Source organism: Anser anser, assembly GCF_964211835.1.
Source record: "Anser anser genome assembly, chromosome: 3".
NCBI lineage: Eukaryota > Metazoa > Chordata > Aves > Anseriformes > Anatidae > Anser > Anser anser.
The window spans coordinates 84,790,841-84,807,370 of NC_139722.1; the positions used below are offsets into that span (position 1 = coordinate 84,790,841).

At 40.8% G+C, this 16,530-nt stretch overlaps 1 protein-coding gene across 7 annotated transcripts in view; it reads left to right on the forward strand.

Annotated features, from left to right (window-relative positions):
* Nucleotides 1-16,530, forward strand: part of DRC8 (dynein regulatory complex subunit 8) — a 51,973-nt gene that overhangs the window by 27,640 nt on the left and 7,803 nt on the right. For all 7 annotated transcript variants that reach the window (XR_014581856.1, XR_014581857.1, XM_083829615.1 and 4 more), the window contains 2 exons: nucleotides 11,079-11,163; nucleotides 15,824-15,896. Coding sequence is in view for 5 of the 7 variants with exons in the window: in XM_083829615.1 (XP_083685741.1) it covers nucleotides 11,079-11,163; nucleotides 15,824-15,896 (158 nt within the window). In the remaining 2 variants the exon portion in view is untranslated. The remainder of the gene's footprint in view (nucleotides 1-11,078; nucleotides 11,164-15,823; nucleotides 15,897-16,530) is intronic.

The following is a 16,530-nucleotide window of genomic DNA, read 5'->3' on the forward strand; positions in this document are numbered from 1 at the left end:
AGAAAAGAAAAAGAATGAAAAAAAAAGAAAAAGGAAAAGAAAAAGAAAAGGAAAAGGAAAAGAAAAGAAAAAAAAGAAAAAGGAAGAAAAAAAGGAAAAGAAAAAGAAAAGGAAAAAGTAAAGGAAAAGGAAAAAGAAAAAGGAAAAGAAAAAGGAAAAGGAAAAGAAAGGAAAGGAAAAGGAAAAAGCCAAGAAGGCTTTTTGTAAGGACTTTGCAGCAACAAATGCACCACGTATGGGCAAACAGACTTGCATGAAAGCTGGAGAAGCCATTAGGGTCACACTAGGTGCTGTTGCGTTTTGAAAGTTGCTCATGAGAACTGCCAGGCATTTCTGCTTTAAGTAACGAAGATTTCAGGTTCTTTGAAACTGAGATTATCCCTACTTTTTGTCTAGAGGTTTGGACACACACGGGACACACCCTGCATGCGTTCCTTCTTGTTCCCAGTACGGCGCATTCCCCAGAGGACAGGCAGTGAGCTCTGTGTTACTGTTGGCAGCCTTGCCCTCCTTAATGCGGGGCTGACAGTGGGCTAGGACAGAATGGGTAAGGTGCTTACGAAGGTCAGGTCAGGGCACTGGCTGTCTCTGTTGACCATTGCAGAGCTCAGAGAGACTTTGTACTCGGGGTGAGACAAGCCTGTGAGCTGTAGCTGCAGGGAAGGGAGCAAGGCAGAGCACAGGGAAGGTGCTTGTCGCGGGGCGCTGGCAGCAGTGCCCCCAGCAGCCAGGGGCACGGTGGCAGCTCGGGGCTGTGGCCAGGTGGAGCTGCACACAGGCCTCAGCAGCGGCGCCGCAGGAGGCTGGACCTGGAGGGCAGCTGGAGGGCACGTATTTGTGCACGTCCCTGCTACTTAAAGGTAGTAATCCTCCTGCACCGTGTCATCCTGGCTGGTCAAAGCAGAGAGCAGAAAACCCGCCTCTGCTGCTGCGCACGTGGGGGTCCAGCTTGCATTGTCACTTCCTGATGGAAGGCTTGTGCCTACTCATACCCGCGAGGCAGGGGATGACTGCCTCCACTGGACCATTGTCCTTGCAGATACAGAAGGAATCCTGCAGTGTGGCTTACAGATTGCTCACCAGAGAACATCAGAATCTTTTTAAATTTTAACCTGAATTAGTCAAACGCGTGGTTTTCGTTTCAAAACTTTTTTTTTCCATGGCCTGGACTGGCTGGTCTTCTCTGGGTTCTGCCATGGGACACTGGCTGGGATTGCCCCAGGTCAGGAATCCCTTCCTGCCTCCAGAGTCTGTCTCACCTTAATTGCTTGGACTGGGAACATGATCCGCACTGCATCTCGCTTGCAGCCCTGTCGTACCAAGCAGCCAGCCTCGGCTTCTCTGCTTCTCCTCTTTGGCAGATGCAGACCAAAGCATGAGTTTATTTTGTAGAGAGAAAATAGGAAGGACTCCTTCCATACCATCCCACCTAAAGAAAAGCACAACAACAAACAAACAAACAGACAAAAACAACAAAAAACTGATCACTTACTAAACCTCAGCTACTGCCTCATGTTTGAGAAAATTGAACTCCAGCTGAGTATAACTAGGTAATATTCCTTGATCGCTTCCCAGGGTTGTAGGCTTCTCTTAATACTTAGGAAGATCAGTGCTTCATTCTCTGTAGATATAGCATAGATACACAGATTGTGTACAGTAAAAGCATCAGGGCGTATTTTGTTGAGCCTTCCCTGAGTTGCACAAAGTACGCTTTGGACATGGATTGATACATGCCTGTGTTCGTCACTCAGAATTACTGCCTGCAAGGGAGTGGGATTTTCTCTAGCAAATCACATGACTGTAACATCATTCTCCTGTACGTCACAGAGTTGTATAGACTTAGCTTGCCATCACCAATAAGCTGCTCAGGAGCTCTTCGAACAGCAGAGAGGAGAGATTATCTTGCCTGTAGGGCAAGGGAGAAACTAATCACCGCCTTCTTTTTACTGGAAAATAAGTCTCATCAGCAGCATCTCAGCTGCTAAGGATGCAGGCACACATGGCATCTGAAGAGGTGAGGGTATGGTGACACAAGTAAGACATTATAATACATATGTGCAACATTATATATATGCATATATATTATATATATATATGTCTGTATGTAAGTGCAATATGATGTTAGCAGGATCCCTGCTGGGACCCAATCCCACTCAGCCACTCTTAACAATCAGCCCCTCCTTCCCTTGATATTCAAGGTCTGCTCGGTTGTAAATACTTTCAGTAAGTTTAGAGTACGTTTGGTTTGCATTTTATATGTATAAATATTTTTTATATGTATAAATATATTTATATGCATTTACTGCTTTGATTAACAAATTACAGCCCTCTTTTCTGGTGGCCTCCAGAAAGAATTGTGTAGACCCAGGGAAATTAATGTCTCTATTTCAGAAGCCTGGGCTTAGGGAGGCTGACAGGGGTCGTAGTATAGGAAGTGATGCAGAAAATAGCATTGCTCCCCTCCAACATATGGACAATTTTATGTTACAACAAGCACCTGTCAAAGAATTTGCAGAGGTAGCAAGGGTATCCCTCAATATTTGCCCTTCTCTGTTACCATAGGTTGCTCCATTATTTGCAGCAAGCCCAGACAGTGGTTGTAGTTCCACCGGGGCTTTGTGCTGGCATACTTTGTCATCTGCATCCCTGGGCTTTAAGTGCAAGCTCCGGGCAGAGCAAGCAGGTAGGATCCTGGTGGGGAAGTGCAAGTCAGGTGTAATACAGCAGCGGTTGTATCACTGTGAATCAGGGCACATAGGTATGAGTTACTGAGTGCTGAGGACACAGACTAATCTGTGTGGACTGCTGTGGGGGCTGTTTGTTTGCCCAGTGCAGACCAGGCAAAATAATGGCACCTTGCAGGAGCAACCTGAAGTGACGGCAGTAAAAGGGCTTTGATGACCCTGGCACAGGGATGTGTACTGTGAGGGAAAGACTTATTTTTTCCATTGCTGAAGAACCATACCTGACCCAGAGGGGGGGATGACAAAAGATGGTGTCTACTTATGGCTTCTTTTCCAGCTTGAAATGACATCGGCCATGGCCTGTTCTGTTCTGTTACAGCGTCAGATTAAGGATTTTGTGAGCAGCAAGGAGCTGGACTTCATATCATAGCAGCAATTGTTTCTATGCTTACTTTGTTTCTCAACAGGTTTAGTAGTAGAAGTAGTTTATTAATTGTCCCATTAGTTTTCTTAGTTTTGGTTCCTACATGTACTAAAACTTCTGAATCTATGGTAGGTTAGAATGCCATAGAATTTAAAATACCATCTACTGAGCAATCAAAACATAGGGGAATATTCAAGACAACTTGTTTCATCAGCTGAAGTTACTGGCAACTTGTAGCCCCATTAGATGCTGCCAATGGACTGTCACAAACTGGGTATGTTCTGCATTTTACAACTTGGAGGTTGAAACACACAGTTGTTATACCATTCTTTTTAAAGTCTTTAATGGATTTCTCAACTTCTAACTGAAATAACCCAAATATTTCCATTGTGGTTGATCCAAACTTTAATTTTTATTACTGTCATCATTCTATAAAATAATCACATTTCCATAGCTAAAGCTGGAGTCAAGACAATGCTTAATTTTTCACTTCACTTTATTATATATTTTGCCCATATTACAATTGTCTTGTGTAAAGAAGACAAAAAGGAAAAAGAAAATATTTAATATTTTTGAGTCGGAATTTGATGTAGCTTTTCCAGTTCACTTTGCCACCGCCTGTATCATCAAACTGACAGCCTGCATTTTATTATCAGACATCAAGTTAATAGCTTGAATTTTCTAAAATCTTACTTGCTGGTGGTGGTTTTGTTCTCATCATGGGATGAGAACATGTTCTCATGAGATGTTCTCGTGCCATGGGGCTGTGCAAAGATCGTTCTGATTGCCCCACTCTGAGTTCTCCATATTGTGTGTCTATTTTTGAATATATAGTCCCTTTTTAGAACATTTTTACTCATTTTCCATAAGGCAGCCACTGTGATGAAAACAAAATAGTAACTTTTCAATTAATTTTCAATTTCATTAAGGAAAGAAGTATAACAATAGGGTGAGGTTATGCTCTTAGCCCTAGGTTGATTGCATACACGATGGTGGGTGTATGGTAGGGTTTTGGTTTTGTTGATTCATGCTGCTGAGGGGGTTTGCTTGTTTATGTAGATACCACATGGTGTATGCTGTGACAAACGTAAACAACAGGGAGCGATCATATGGCTAGTCCTCAAGAATTCTGGAAGACAAGAAAAAACTCTTACTGTTCCTGAGATTTAATTTTTACTTCCTTGAAAATGCTTGGAAGTGACCTCTCCAGAAACCAGTTAAGCTTTTCTCTTCTTCCACAGGAGACAGACTCAAACTGAGTTTGCTAAGTACCATCTGTGATAACAGGGGATACTTCTCATCTAGGAGGGAAAGCATTATCCCTTTCCTGAGTCTGCAGACCATAGCTTGGATCCCCAGATGGGACTAGGTACCACTGTCAGTGAAGATTTCAGCTCGATCCTTTCTTGGGACCTGCTGTATACCAAATTTTATGAAGCTGCTTCTTTAACTCTTCATTCAGTTTGAGCAGCAGAACTCAGGAGACGTTTCCCATTGGTGCCATAAATACTTGGGGTTGTTTCACCTCCCAGTCCTTACATCATGGTTTTCCCTAGAGACGACAGATTTCACAAGACTCCTTAACATCCCAGCCTGCTTGAGGATGATGAGCAATGTGAAAGTCCTGCTTAATGCTGGAGAGTTTACGTGGCAGCTGTGCAAAGTTCCTGCTGACATGGGGCCCTTGGCCCGACTCCCTCGCAGTGGGAACCTGCTGCCTGGGAGCTGTACATTCGAGGCATGGAGTTACAGCTGGAGCTGTGCTTAACGGGAAATGCTTCAGCTGCTCAGTTGCAGTGTATATAGTTGCTAGGAAAACGTATTACCAGATCTTTCCCTGTCCTGCCTCACAGATGGCTAGCAAGGTATTTGTTGTAATTATTAGCTGGTAGAAGCATTTCCTAGATTCCCCCTAATTTACTGTCTGGATGGATTAACCCAAATCTTACATATCTTTAAACTCATGGGATTTTAGTTTTGGCTGCAAAGAAACATTCTTTAGGTAAGGTTCTAAGAAAAAAACTTCCTACTGTCTATTGAATGGAGTCCTGAGTTTTGCTTTGCACTCTTTTAAGTCTAGGGAGTGATCTGATCTGTTTTCTTCGGACTGCAATTTAGGACCAGCCTTATCCCTTCTTTGGAGGAATTGAGGTGCTTTATAAACCTCTTGTTTTAATTCAAAATCTTTTCAGAATTAAGATTCCTTTCAATGACCATATATTATGTCATTATATATCACATGACACGAAGACATATTGCATATTCTGCAAGCTTAGAGCTTAATCACATTGTTCCTTCCTCTTTTGGTATTTACTGTATTTGTATTATGCATGCTGTTGGAGTTCAGAGCAGAGAAGAAAATACTTCTGCCCACCTGTTTCTAGAGCATAGCACACAATTATGGTTTCAGCATATTAGGTTAGCTGTACAATAGGCTTTCTCTGGAATTAAGGTCACTAGCCAAAATCTAATGCACACCTTTTCTTCAGCAGAGAAGAAGGGTCTTGCCAATAAGTCAGATTGAAATGACCTCAAGATTATTTTCTGGCTGTATACCTTTTCCTTAGTAATTTCCTTGAAATAGAATTAGTTAAATGCTGTAAGTTTTCCTTCTTTGGTGTGGGGAGAGGTTTCTGATTTATTTTTAAGTGAGTCAAGTTCCCGAATACACTTCATGAGGGCAACATAAACATTTGTGGCAGAATAATTTAGGGAGTGATATACTTTGCTTTGGAGTTAGGAGAAAGAAGCAGTAGCATAGGAACACTTTATGCTGCTGATACAGGCTCCAAGAATTCATTTTATGAATCTACACTGGCTTTCCCTTTGTGCTCTGGAAACAAAATGTCTTAATAAAACTGATGAGTTTATTTGAGAGAGTTTGAGATTTCACCTGTGCTGGTGATGCTGAGTGTTATGACTGCTTTTTAAGATCTTGACCCAGGTGGTAGTTCAGTTAACACTTGCTTAAAAGCCCGATTAGATCTCATAAGAGCTAACTGATAACCTCTCCTGAATTGCGGTTGTGAAGCCTATTATTATTATTTTTTTTTCCCTCCATATTTAGGAAAATGTTCTTTACATTAGGACTACAGTCAGATTTATTTATTTACTTATTTATGTATTTTAAAATTCTCGTGCCCTTATTTCATTAGCGGTGTTGTGAAGGATTTTGGAAGAGCTCAGATGAAACAGTGGCTGCAAACATCAAAAACCAATCATTTTTGCTTTTTTGTTAATTTCTTTCCTCCTTCTGCCCTGTACACCTAGGGAATAAATTGGGAATTGCCCTTAAAGGGAATGTGGTACAGGTTTCAAATCTGCAGGAACTGCACCATTCTCCCTCTATACTGGGGAACTTTTACTGCATTTTGACACATTTCTAGGATTTGAACTCTGTATTAAAGCTGTTGAACATCAGAGGAGTAAGAACTGTTTTAGCTTGTCGTGTTCTGCTTGTTGGCCAAACCCTTTCTTGGATCATGCAGATTTCAAGCAGAGACTTCATGCTTACTTTTCTGTACCTTTTCCACCTCCAGCTGGCTGAGATACTCCCCAAAGCCCAACCTTACCTTCTCACCTCTCCTTTTTCATTGGCATCACGCGGCAAGACAGACAGAGCTGCTTGTGATTTTGGGGGTGATGGCCAGAGCTAGGATTTGCAAAGGGTGGACATAAGGGTCTTATGGACGTGTGTTGGAGCGGTGTTAGCAGTGTGGTTGTAAATACCGCAGCTCGGATCTGTGAGCAGAAGGAGAAGTCTCCCTGAAGCTGAGTGGCAGTGGCGGGGGGCATGAACACTCACATTTTCTTGTCTGCCTGCGCAGTCATGTCCCCTCTCATGTCCGTTGCCCTCTTAAAAATGTTCCTCTTTCTTCTTGGCCATCTTCGCATCACATTCTGAGTGTTTGAACCTACATGATCAAGACGGCTGCTGTTTTTTGGATTGAAATAATGGCTAGTGGGAGAGAGAAGAAATGGTGCTGGAGTAGTAAGAGGGCTTAAGTGTATCCACTGGTACAATTCTGTATTAAAATATTTGTAGATCAGTGTTTATAAAGATAGATGTTTCAGGTTTGTTGAGCAGTAACATCAAGGAATAAAGTCAAGCCCATGGGTGCTTCTATGAATCAGCCCCTAATCTTAGTCTTTATGTAGTTTAGTACCACATTGTATAAAAAGGTTCATCAAGCTGCATTGAAACTAAATCTTTTCCCATGAGCAGCAAATACTGCTCCCTAGCATCTTCAGAAGTTGTTGAAGGTTGGCCTACGTATTCTTTTGATGCCACTTTTTTCTTCAGGTGATTTCTTCTCTGTGGAAGGAAGGGTTGGCTTTTTGAACCATCAGAGCAACTGGCCTGAAGGAAGAAAAGGAAGCAAGCTCGTACAGTTAAATGAATAGTAGAATCTAGCAAATTTTCAAGTATTGAGTATTTCAAGTATTTTCAAGTTTCTAATATCAACTAGAAATCACTTTTTAAAATGCTTATTACTCAAGAGTCTGGCAGAGCCACTTCTATTTAATTGCTTCTGTTCCCTACAAAGACTGAAGCTGTGGTCTTTGAAGAAGAAATGTCACAACTGGGACAGGTGTGCAGTTCATGGGCTGGCTTCAAATGGGCCTCAAGTGGTAGGGAACAGTCTGGACAACCTGGAGAGGAAATAATTAGTCTGAAAGAACCAGATGAATTAATCTGGGAGTCCCAGTTCCCTGCCATTCTTACTTAACTGGCAGTGTCTAGAGCTTTATCTAGTTCATGCTAAACAAACTGGGAAAAATAGCAAAGGATAGTACAGGAAAGAAGACTGGTAGTGAATACACTTTTTGGTTAATGTATCTGAGGAATGGATTTTAAAACATTCAGTCTTATTGCTTGTGTGATAGGAAAATAATGAGAATGAGAAAATGAGAAAAAAGCATTTTACCAGCATAAAAATGGAAATAGTATGGCATTCCTAAACGGAGCATTTGAGGCAATAAGTAGTTGTACGTACTGGAATCTTCTTTGGCACAGTATGTTTCAATGTGTGTTATTTAAGCCATTAGAAGTAATCAGATAATGTTTATCTTTGAAATGATATATTGTTTTTCTAGTTAGAATTACTGAGTGAAATCTTTTATTTGACCAGAGCTTAGGTATTTCTTTCTTAGAAACTGCTGAAAAATTGCAGTTCAACATGAAATCTTCATTGATTTATCCATGGAGCACAGTCTCCTCATGCAGAAAAATTTCAGTACTATAGAGCATGATATCTGCTGAGGTAACTGCATGTTTCATCTGTTGATGGCCTTCTTGAAGGTATTGTTTTAGACCTTTATGCATCATTATCCTAGAACAGCAATCTGTCTTTTTTTCTCTCCCAATGAGAGGTTTAGAGTGAATCACAGAAGTCTTTTGGTAACTAGCTTTGCCATCCTGAACTCTGTTGAACTTTATTGGCCTCCATTCCTGGAGGAACAAGAGAGATTTAGGCAATAGTTTATTAGGTGTTCACTCAACTTTACAGAGTATTTGAGAGGATTACACTATATTTTATTTTCTTCCATGGATATTGCTCTTGATATTGCTCACAACTTCCTCTCAGTTCTTGGAAGAAATATAGATGATCTGGTATCTAGATTAAATCATCATTTTCATGTCATTTCAGGACATCTCTTTGCCAGGCCTCTTGAAATGGGTAAAATTAAAGTATAGTATTTTAATGGATGGCAAAAGCTTGAGAAGGCTGGATGGCTACATTGTTCCAGCACTGGAAATGTTTCCCTGCCCCCCCATGGTTAATTTTTATTTCTACAGAAGGCTCAGTCATCAAGCCAAGAATGTGCAGCTATAAATATTCCTTCAGCATTTCTCTGTTGCAAGACATACTGTACAACTGAAGTGCCTGATCTCATGAAGACTAAACTCTAACAGTGTACACTGGAGACTGGATCCAGGACTCTTTGAAGGCGGTGAAAAAAATCCCATCAAATTTAGTAGTTTGAGAGTAAGTATGTAGGGCCTTTTCCACAAGGAATCAGGTCCTCCTAGATTTACCCCTGTTTTTTGGAAAGGAGTTATATGTGGTTTGTACTGCTTAGGCACATAAAAGGCAGGGACTATTGTCAAGCTGTGAAAAAAATACAGCTTGTCCTGTACCTGGGGACTGAGCAGGGCTCCTCTTCCTTGACGTGCTGCAGTCTCCAGTTGATTGCACATGTACCTGCCCATGCTTCCCTCAGGGGACTAAACTCAGAGAGGAACACTGGATATATCCCTACCTCTCTTCTCTTTGAATATCCTCTGGGGGAGTTCGGTACCAAACCTGGGCAGAAAGCAGCAGGCACCTGTGCCCTTATAATGAAACACACCTCTGTTCCGTATGACAATGAGCTTCCTTAGTTTTGCTTTGAGCCACTGCTACATTGAAGTTCTTGAAGCCAGTGGTGTGTTGACCATGGCCAGCTACCAGATACCTACACAGCCGCTCTCCTCCCCTTCTCAGCAGGACAGGAGGAGAAAATGAGTTGGAAAAGGTCATGGACCAAGATAGAGATGGGGAGATCACAAAGCCAATGTTGCTTTTAGTTATGTCCAGTTCTGATATACCCTTTGCCCGAAAACAGGTATTTCTGTTATGAGGGCAAGAGAGCAAATGGAATAAATGGTTGCATGCTGCAGACCCTGGGATTCCCAAACTGTTGGGATTGTAGAAAGCTAGGTATGAATTTGTTATGTTTATAGAAACAATGTCCAGCGATTTAGTGTTGGTTAGAGCTGCTCAAAAACACTTTTAACACCAGATGAGCCTAAAGAAGAAAGTAAGTCTGTTCTAACACAGAAGAGTTATGGTTTATTATTATGCTGAAAATAGAGAAGTGTGAAAATGAGAAAACAAACTCAGAGTATACCAATACCAGTGTGATATTCAGACTATCACTCAGGTGTTCCCTGGGGTGTTTCTGTGGAGGCCATTACGCTAGCTCACAAAACACTGCCTTCTGGTCTTGGTCTGCAGGCTGGAGATTGGGGCTGTATTCTGCCACGGGAACCAAAAGGTTGACTCTGTATCACTTTGCTTCCTATATTCTATCTTTTGTTCTGGAGTCAAACTACAACATTAATAAATGGGCTAACCAGTTTGCTCTTTATTTGCTTCTCCTTGCCAGGGAGCTTGAGAAGCACCCCGAGGGCATATTTCTTTTTGTTAGAGGTGGAAGCCTCCCTCTCTTTACATTTTTCTCTTCAAAATTTATTTCCTGATACTCTCCTTACACTAGGAATGCCATTTCTGGCTTTAGATGAGGTATAACTGTGATAACTTGTTCTTCTTTCCCCATTCTTTGAGATCAAGATATGACAAGCAAATGCAGCAAATTACTCCTTCCTCTTCCCTGAGAACTTCTTCCTTTCCAAACTGTTGCAATAAATTATTAACTATGAGACATATTCACTGTGCACATGTCTGTGCTATCTTTGTTCCTGGTTCTCAGCTCTTCATGTTATGGCTAACGTAGTGGACATGTGAGCACTTACATTTCCTGGATGCAGAATCCTGAACAAAGTGACTTACCCCACCTCAAGGCAAGCCTGGGCCCTTATTCTCTCTCCTTGCTCATTCCACTGGCACCAAGGTGTCCAGGAAGGGCCCAGGCACACATTACAGAAAGAGCTGTTGCATACTTTTAGTTGGGTCCACACCTGGCCAGCCAGGTGATCATGCAGCTGAGACGCACCGTCAGCACCAGATTTGATGTAGCTGCAGAGCCATAGCAAGGCCGTGTTGCTAATATAAATGTCAGACTCTGCATTTACAGTGTTTTTTTTTTTTTTTTCAGAATAACTTCTGCTTTTTCAAAGTACTTTTCCTGTCTGCTCCTTCATCTGTTTTGGTGCTTCTATTGTCACTGTACTCAAATTGGAAATAAATCAATTGGTAACAGCTCAGTGAATCTTTCTTTTGCTTTTCCTATGTTTCTTTTTGCAGATGGCGCAGTAGCTGAAATTGAGAAGAAGATTATAGAAGCTTTTGAGGTGTTTGACCACGAATGCAATAAAACTGTGGATGTCAGGTTTGTAAATATCTTCACACAGAAATATTACAGGCTCTACTATGGAGATAAATAACTCTCCAAACTTGTGTCTGCTTTACCAGAAAATGTAATTGAAACAGTCCTCTGATTGAAACAGGCTCTGATTTTACAAGTATGTCTTTGCTTGTTGAATAAACATCTTGCATTGTTCTGTAGTTGAAGACTGAGACTGGCTTGAGAAAGGGAGTGACTTGGCTGGGACAGGTGGAGCCAAGAGGCAAGAGGAAAGTGAGCCTAGACAAAAAGTCTAAGGCTATAATTATTAGTAGGAAAACTCTCTTCCAATAGCTCATTTGGTACTGTGTCCTGGTCCCAAATAGATTCCTTCACTTTCAGATTAGTCCCAGCACATCAAGGAGTGTCCCTGCCCATCTGTGTCACAGTTACTTGCTGTCAGAAGGTGACCCCAACTGCAGTTCACCCCACACATCCCTATTCCTCTGGGGTGCTGTGAGGGTGGATATTGTTCGGATGAGGAGGTGTTTTTACAGAATCACAGAATCACAGAATCGTCTAGGTTGGAAGAGACCTCCAAGATCACCCAGTCCAACCTCTGCCCTAACACTAACAAGTCCTCCACTAAACTATATCACTAAGCTCTACATCTAAACGTCTCTTAAAGACCTCCAGGGATGGTGACTCAACCACTTCCCTGGGCAGCCCATTCCAATGCCTCACAACCCTTTCAGTAAAGAAGTTCTTCCTAACATCCAACCTAAACCTCCCCTGGTGCAACTTCAGCCCATTCCCCCTCATCCTGTCACCGGGCACGTGGGAGAACAGACCAACTCCCACCTCGCTACAGCCTCCTCTTTTAGGAAGTCTCTTTTAGGAAGTCTCTTCCTCTTTTAGGAAGAGACTTGCATATAAGTTGATTATATAAATGTATAACAGTATTTAATAATGAACATAAGGACAATCATACTTGATTGTACCAAAAGTCCATTTGGCTGAGTACCCTCACTGTAACTAGTAGTTACATGGGGAAGGAATAGAAGGAATTGAGCAAATACACAGTATTTCTTGTTTGTTTTACATCTGCCACATGGATTTGAGAGACTCCTGACTTTTTAGCTAGTGTTATAGTGAATAATTGTTCTCTATTGATCTTATGTACACCACTGATGATTTCATAGCTCTCATTCTCTGTCACCGTAGTTGAAGGCCAAAGAGTCCATATGCATTTAATCTTTAATGAGAAGCTGTTCCATAGCTCTTGTCATTTGTTTTTGTGCTTCTTGTTCAGTTGTCTTCTTTTTGAAATGGGATGACCAGAACTGGGGGAATGGGCTGACCAGGTGGGAGTCAGGAGGGAGAACTGCATGTGCAATACCTTTAGCATGCAATGTTATGGAAATATAAACAAAATATATATCTGAGCAAGTAACAAAAAGTTCAGTGAAAGATAGAAACATGGACTGTTAGACTCCTCAGGGCATAACTGGGTAAAAGATAAAGAGCTAAAGGAATTCCATTTTTAAAATTCCCAAATAATTTTATTTTTGATATTTTAAAAGTTTGAATATTTGACAATGCTACTTCAACTTCATTTTAACATAAACATCCATAACATATAGCAATATGACTTTTGTTATAAAAATATAAAATACATATTTATATCTTAGCGAGCAGGTGCTGAAGTTGTTATGAACTGCTTTCATTAAAGCTTACTAAAGGAATTTTTCATATTTCCAATTACTATTTTCACAAGAATCTCACCAGATCTTTTAATTATAATTAAATTAATGAGTATAAACATTACAAGGGGGAGAACTGGTGAAATTATGTCATCATTAGACGTTCCTCACATATTGTATAATAAAACCAAATAGGAAAACATCTGTAAATGTTCCAGACTTCTTTTATCTATAAACAGAGTAGAGAAAGGTGCAAACCATTTATGTCATGGTTTTAGCAATGCATGCTAAATACATGCTAAATACAATGCATGCAATACTGCTTCTAAATTTAAGAAATTATGGCTACTTTCTGGAAGTAAAATGATTATTCAGTTACTGTAGATAGGGAGAATTTCAGGATGTGTCTCTACACTTGGTGCAATTCCTTTCCATACTTCATTGAGCTTTTTGTGAAGATTGTTCTGTTAAATCTCGTGGCTCATTCCCATCTCCAGGGAGATGCCCAGTGCCCACAGACACAGCCTGGTGTCCTTCTGGCTGCTTGCTCCTGGCTGGGGCAGTGGGACCCCAGTTCACCCTGGGGAGCCCCCAGCCCTCACTGCACCACAACATACCTGTTGTTTATTTGTTTTTCATTTGCATCTGGAGTCTTGTAAAGTCTGCTACACTCTTCACTCTATTCTATAATGGATATAGAGCTTGAGAAAAATGTTACAGCAGTGAAATGGTATGAATAGACTTTTCTGTTTATTTTTTTTTCATTCAGCTAGTATTATATTCATACATTCATGTATTCATGTATAATGTATTCAAAATCTATTTAACATAGTAAATGCACTACTTCACACTTTTTTTTTTATCAAAGAAGAGTTATGACAATGAAAAACAATTTATAGCTATGTTATTCCTATGTTCGTATTGCAAGGCTGTATCACAATAATGTGATTATTAATGGCTGACTATCTTGTATCAGAAGGTGGCAGCACAGCACAATTCTTAGCCACGATTGTAGAAGTATGAATATTACTTCCTGAAATATCGGATACCTGTGAAGAATGTGGAAAACTACCCTGGTTGACAAGCCAACACCGGTATCTGATAATTCCTAATGCAAATACAAATTAGTAAGAAATTAAGCCTGAGGAAGGCAGTCTTGTTTCATTCTGCTTGTAACATACCCCGAGTCAAAGGTATCCATGATTGTGCAAATCTTGTAACTGAAAATATTATATCTGGGGTGGAAACCATGACACAAAATTTTATTGTGTCTGCATTACAAAGCCTGTATGAACATAAACTCATTTTAACCATCATTTTTGTCTGCTGAAAACTACACAGTAGAAACTGAAGCTGCTGAACTGAGTCAGAGGAAGTGGCTGAGAGAAAAACATAATTATCTATCTGGGGTCCTTTACACTACACGTTACTACCAAATGTGGCATGTAACTTTCTTGACCAGCAACACTTCAAACCATATCCTCACACTGACACATGCACAGACGGTGCGAAACAGCACCCAGCAATGCAAACTCTTTTAGGGGCTGGCTTACCTTACTTACATTGCAGTTCTGATGATGTGAAGGCTGAGGCAGGAGTGGGATGGCAACTTTCCTGTCTCTGGCAGTCTGGGATATTGGAAGTAGTGTGGGACAGCTGGGGGGCATGATTGGCGCTGGATGTTTTTCTGGGGCAGGTAAGAATATTTACAAGAGTTTTATAGCTGGTAAAAATGAAGGAGTACAGGAGTGAGAGCATCAACTACAGTGTATCTGTACTACAAATAGGATGCATGGACAAGAATTATAAAAAATTGGACTAAATGTCTGAGGTCATTGAAGCCAAACTTCCATTAATGTTCACAGAGGGCAGGGTTTCACTTGGAGTCATTTGAGCAGAGGTCTTAATTCCACAACAACTCTATGTGTGGGATTGGGTATTGCTTTGTGCAGCCAGCCTTTTCTTCTCTTTTGTCTATGGCAGTGCTTCTCACGTTTTCAATCAGAGTGGGAGCTCCTCAGGACCTATCTCAGAAGACTAAAGACTGACCTGCCTACTTTTACACATTCATGGTGCGCTATGTTTGAGGTCTTACTGTTGTACTTTGATTTTACAGAGATCTTCTTCTCGTGCCTACCATTTTTGTTCGTCAGTCTAATTTTCCAAATGTACTGGTGAAGGTGAGGAAACCACAGAGTTTTGAAACGCAGCAGTCACCATTGCTGTGGATAGTTATTGAAATGTACTTGAATTTCTATGTTGTGGAACTGGACTGAAAATCTTTAGCAATATTGATACTTCTGCTATTTTGTTTTCAGTTGTACCATAAGTCTCAGTAGTACTTTTTAAATATATTTTCAGTACTTTTGCTTCTAGTCTGCAGTGTTGTTCAGCTTTAATCTTTTTTGTGTGTGTGTTTAGAACCACAGAACAGTTACATGAGGTTCAGCAGTAAATGCAAGCTATGAATATATTTAGCAGCATAAACAGTGTGATGATAAGCCGGTGAGTTGGTCTGTTTGACTCTTGGAGTGCAGCAGGGGCACAGCAGGGCTGCCTCTCTCCTGACCTTTTGTAATTGTTCTCTACCGCAGTTAGAATTTGTATCTTTATAGTATTTAATGTAAACATATATTTTTGTCACCTTTCATCTCAATAGATGTCAAAGTGTTTTGTTAGCTAAGTAAAGGTAGACTTTACTGAATGTCAGCCTAACAATTAGAGGACATCAGCTGAAAAGTAACATGCACACTGTAACAGTACACTGTAACACTAAGGTAACGAAGGATTTTTTTGGGAAAGCCCCAAGTACAATTATACTCTTCCAAAAAGCTTCAGGATATTTAATGTCTGTAAAAGTAGGCATTGCTTAGTGAGACATCGTCTTAAAAGTCCGCATAAATATGCTCGTGCATGTGTGTGCTTGTACATGCACGCTCCTGTGTGCACAGCCACTCTTGTATTGCAAATTTACTGACACAGATGTTCTCTTTTGCCTACAGAGAGATTGGTTCAATTGTCAGATCACTGGGTTGCTTCCCAACTGAGGCAGAACTTCATGAACTGCTTGCAAAGGTAAAAGTTTTAAATCTTTTCTGTACTCTTCTATCTTAAACTTGCACAAGTTTGGCACTTCTGCCTTGCTGTGTGGGAAAGCTAAGCTCTTGTCTCACTTGTGAAAAGTGTCCTGGAAGTGAATCAGGCAGTCTCTCAGGTTGCCGTGAAGCAAACACTTAGGCTCATGAGGAACAACACTGATGGATTAAAATGAGGAGCCTTTGACTGTCTTTTACCCCAGAAGGTCACTGTGACACTGTGACAAGGTGAAGGGCTGTTTGTAGAAAATGGAGAAATAATATATTTTTTGGCTCATTAGAAAGATTGCCCTAAACCACAGTCAGATTAGGATATCCAAATCCTAACTATCTCACTGCTCTGGACATGCCATAGACAGACACTGGATGACTAAGTAACAAAAACTGATTCTTGTACAGATGTTAAAAACATACATTACATTCCAAAAATATGTAGAGGGAAGGTTTGCTGTTTTTCTTCACTAGTTCCTGTTATCACTACATCTTATAGCCAAATTGCTCAATTTTCTGACCTTCCTGAGGCCTCCCCCAGTCTTGAGATCTCTCAGTTATAGCTAGGTAACCTTTTCTTGCATGATTACTTAAGCTTGTAAGTCAGAATTCAGACATGCAGA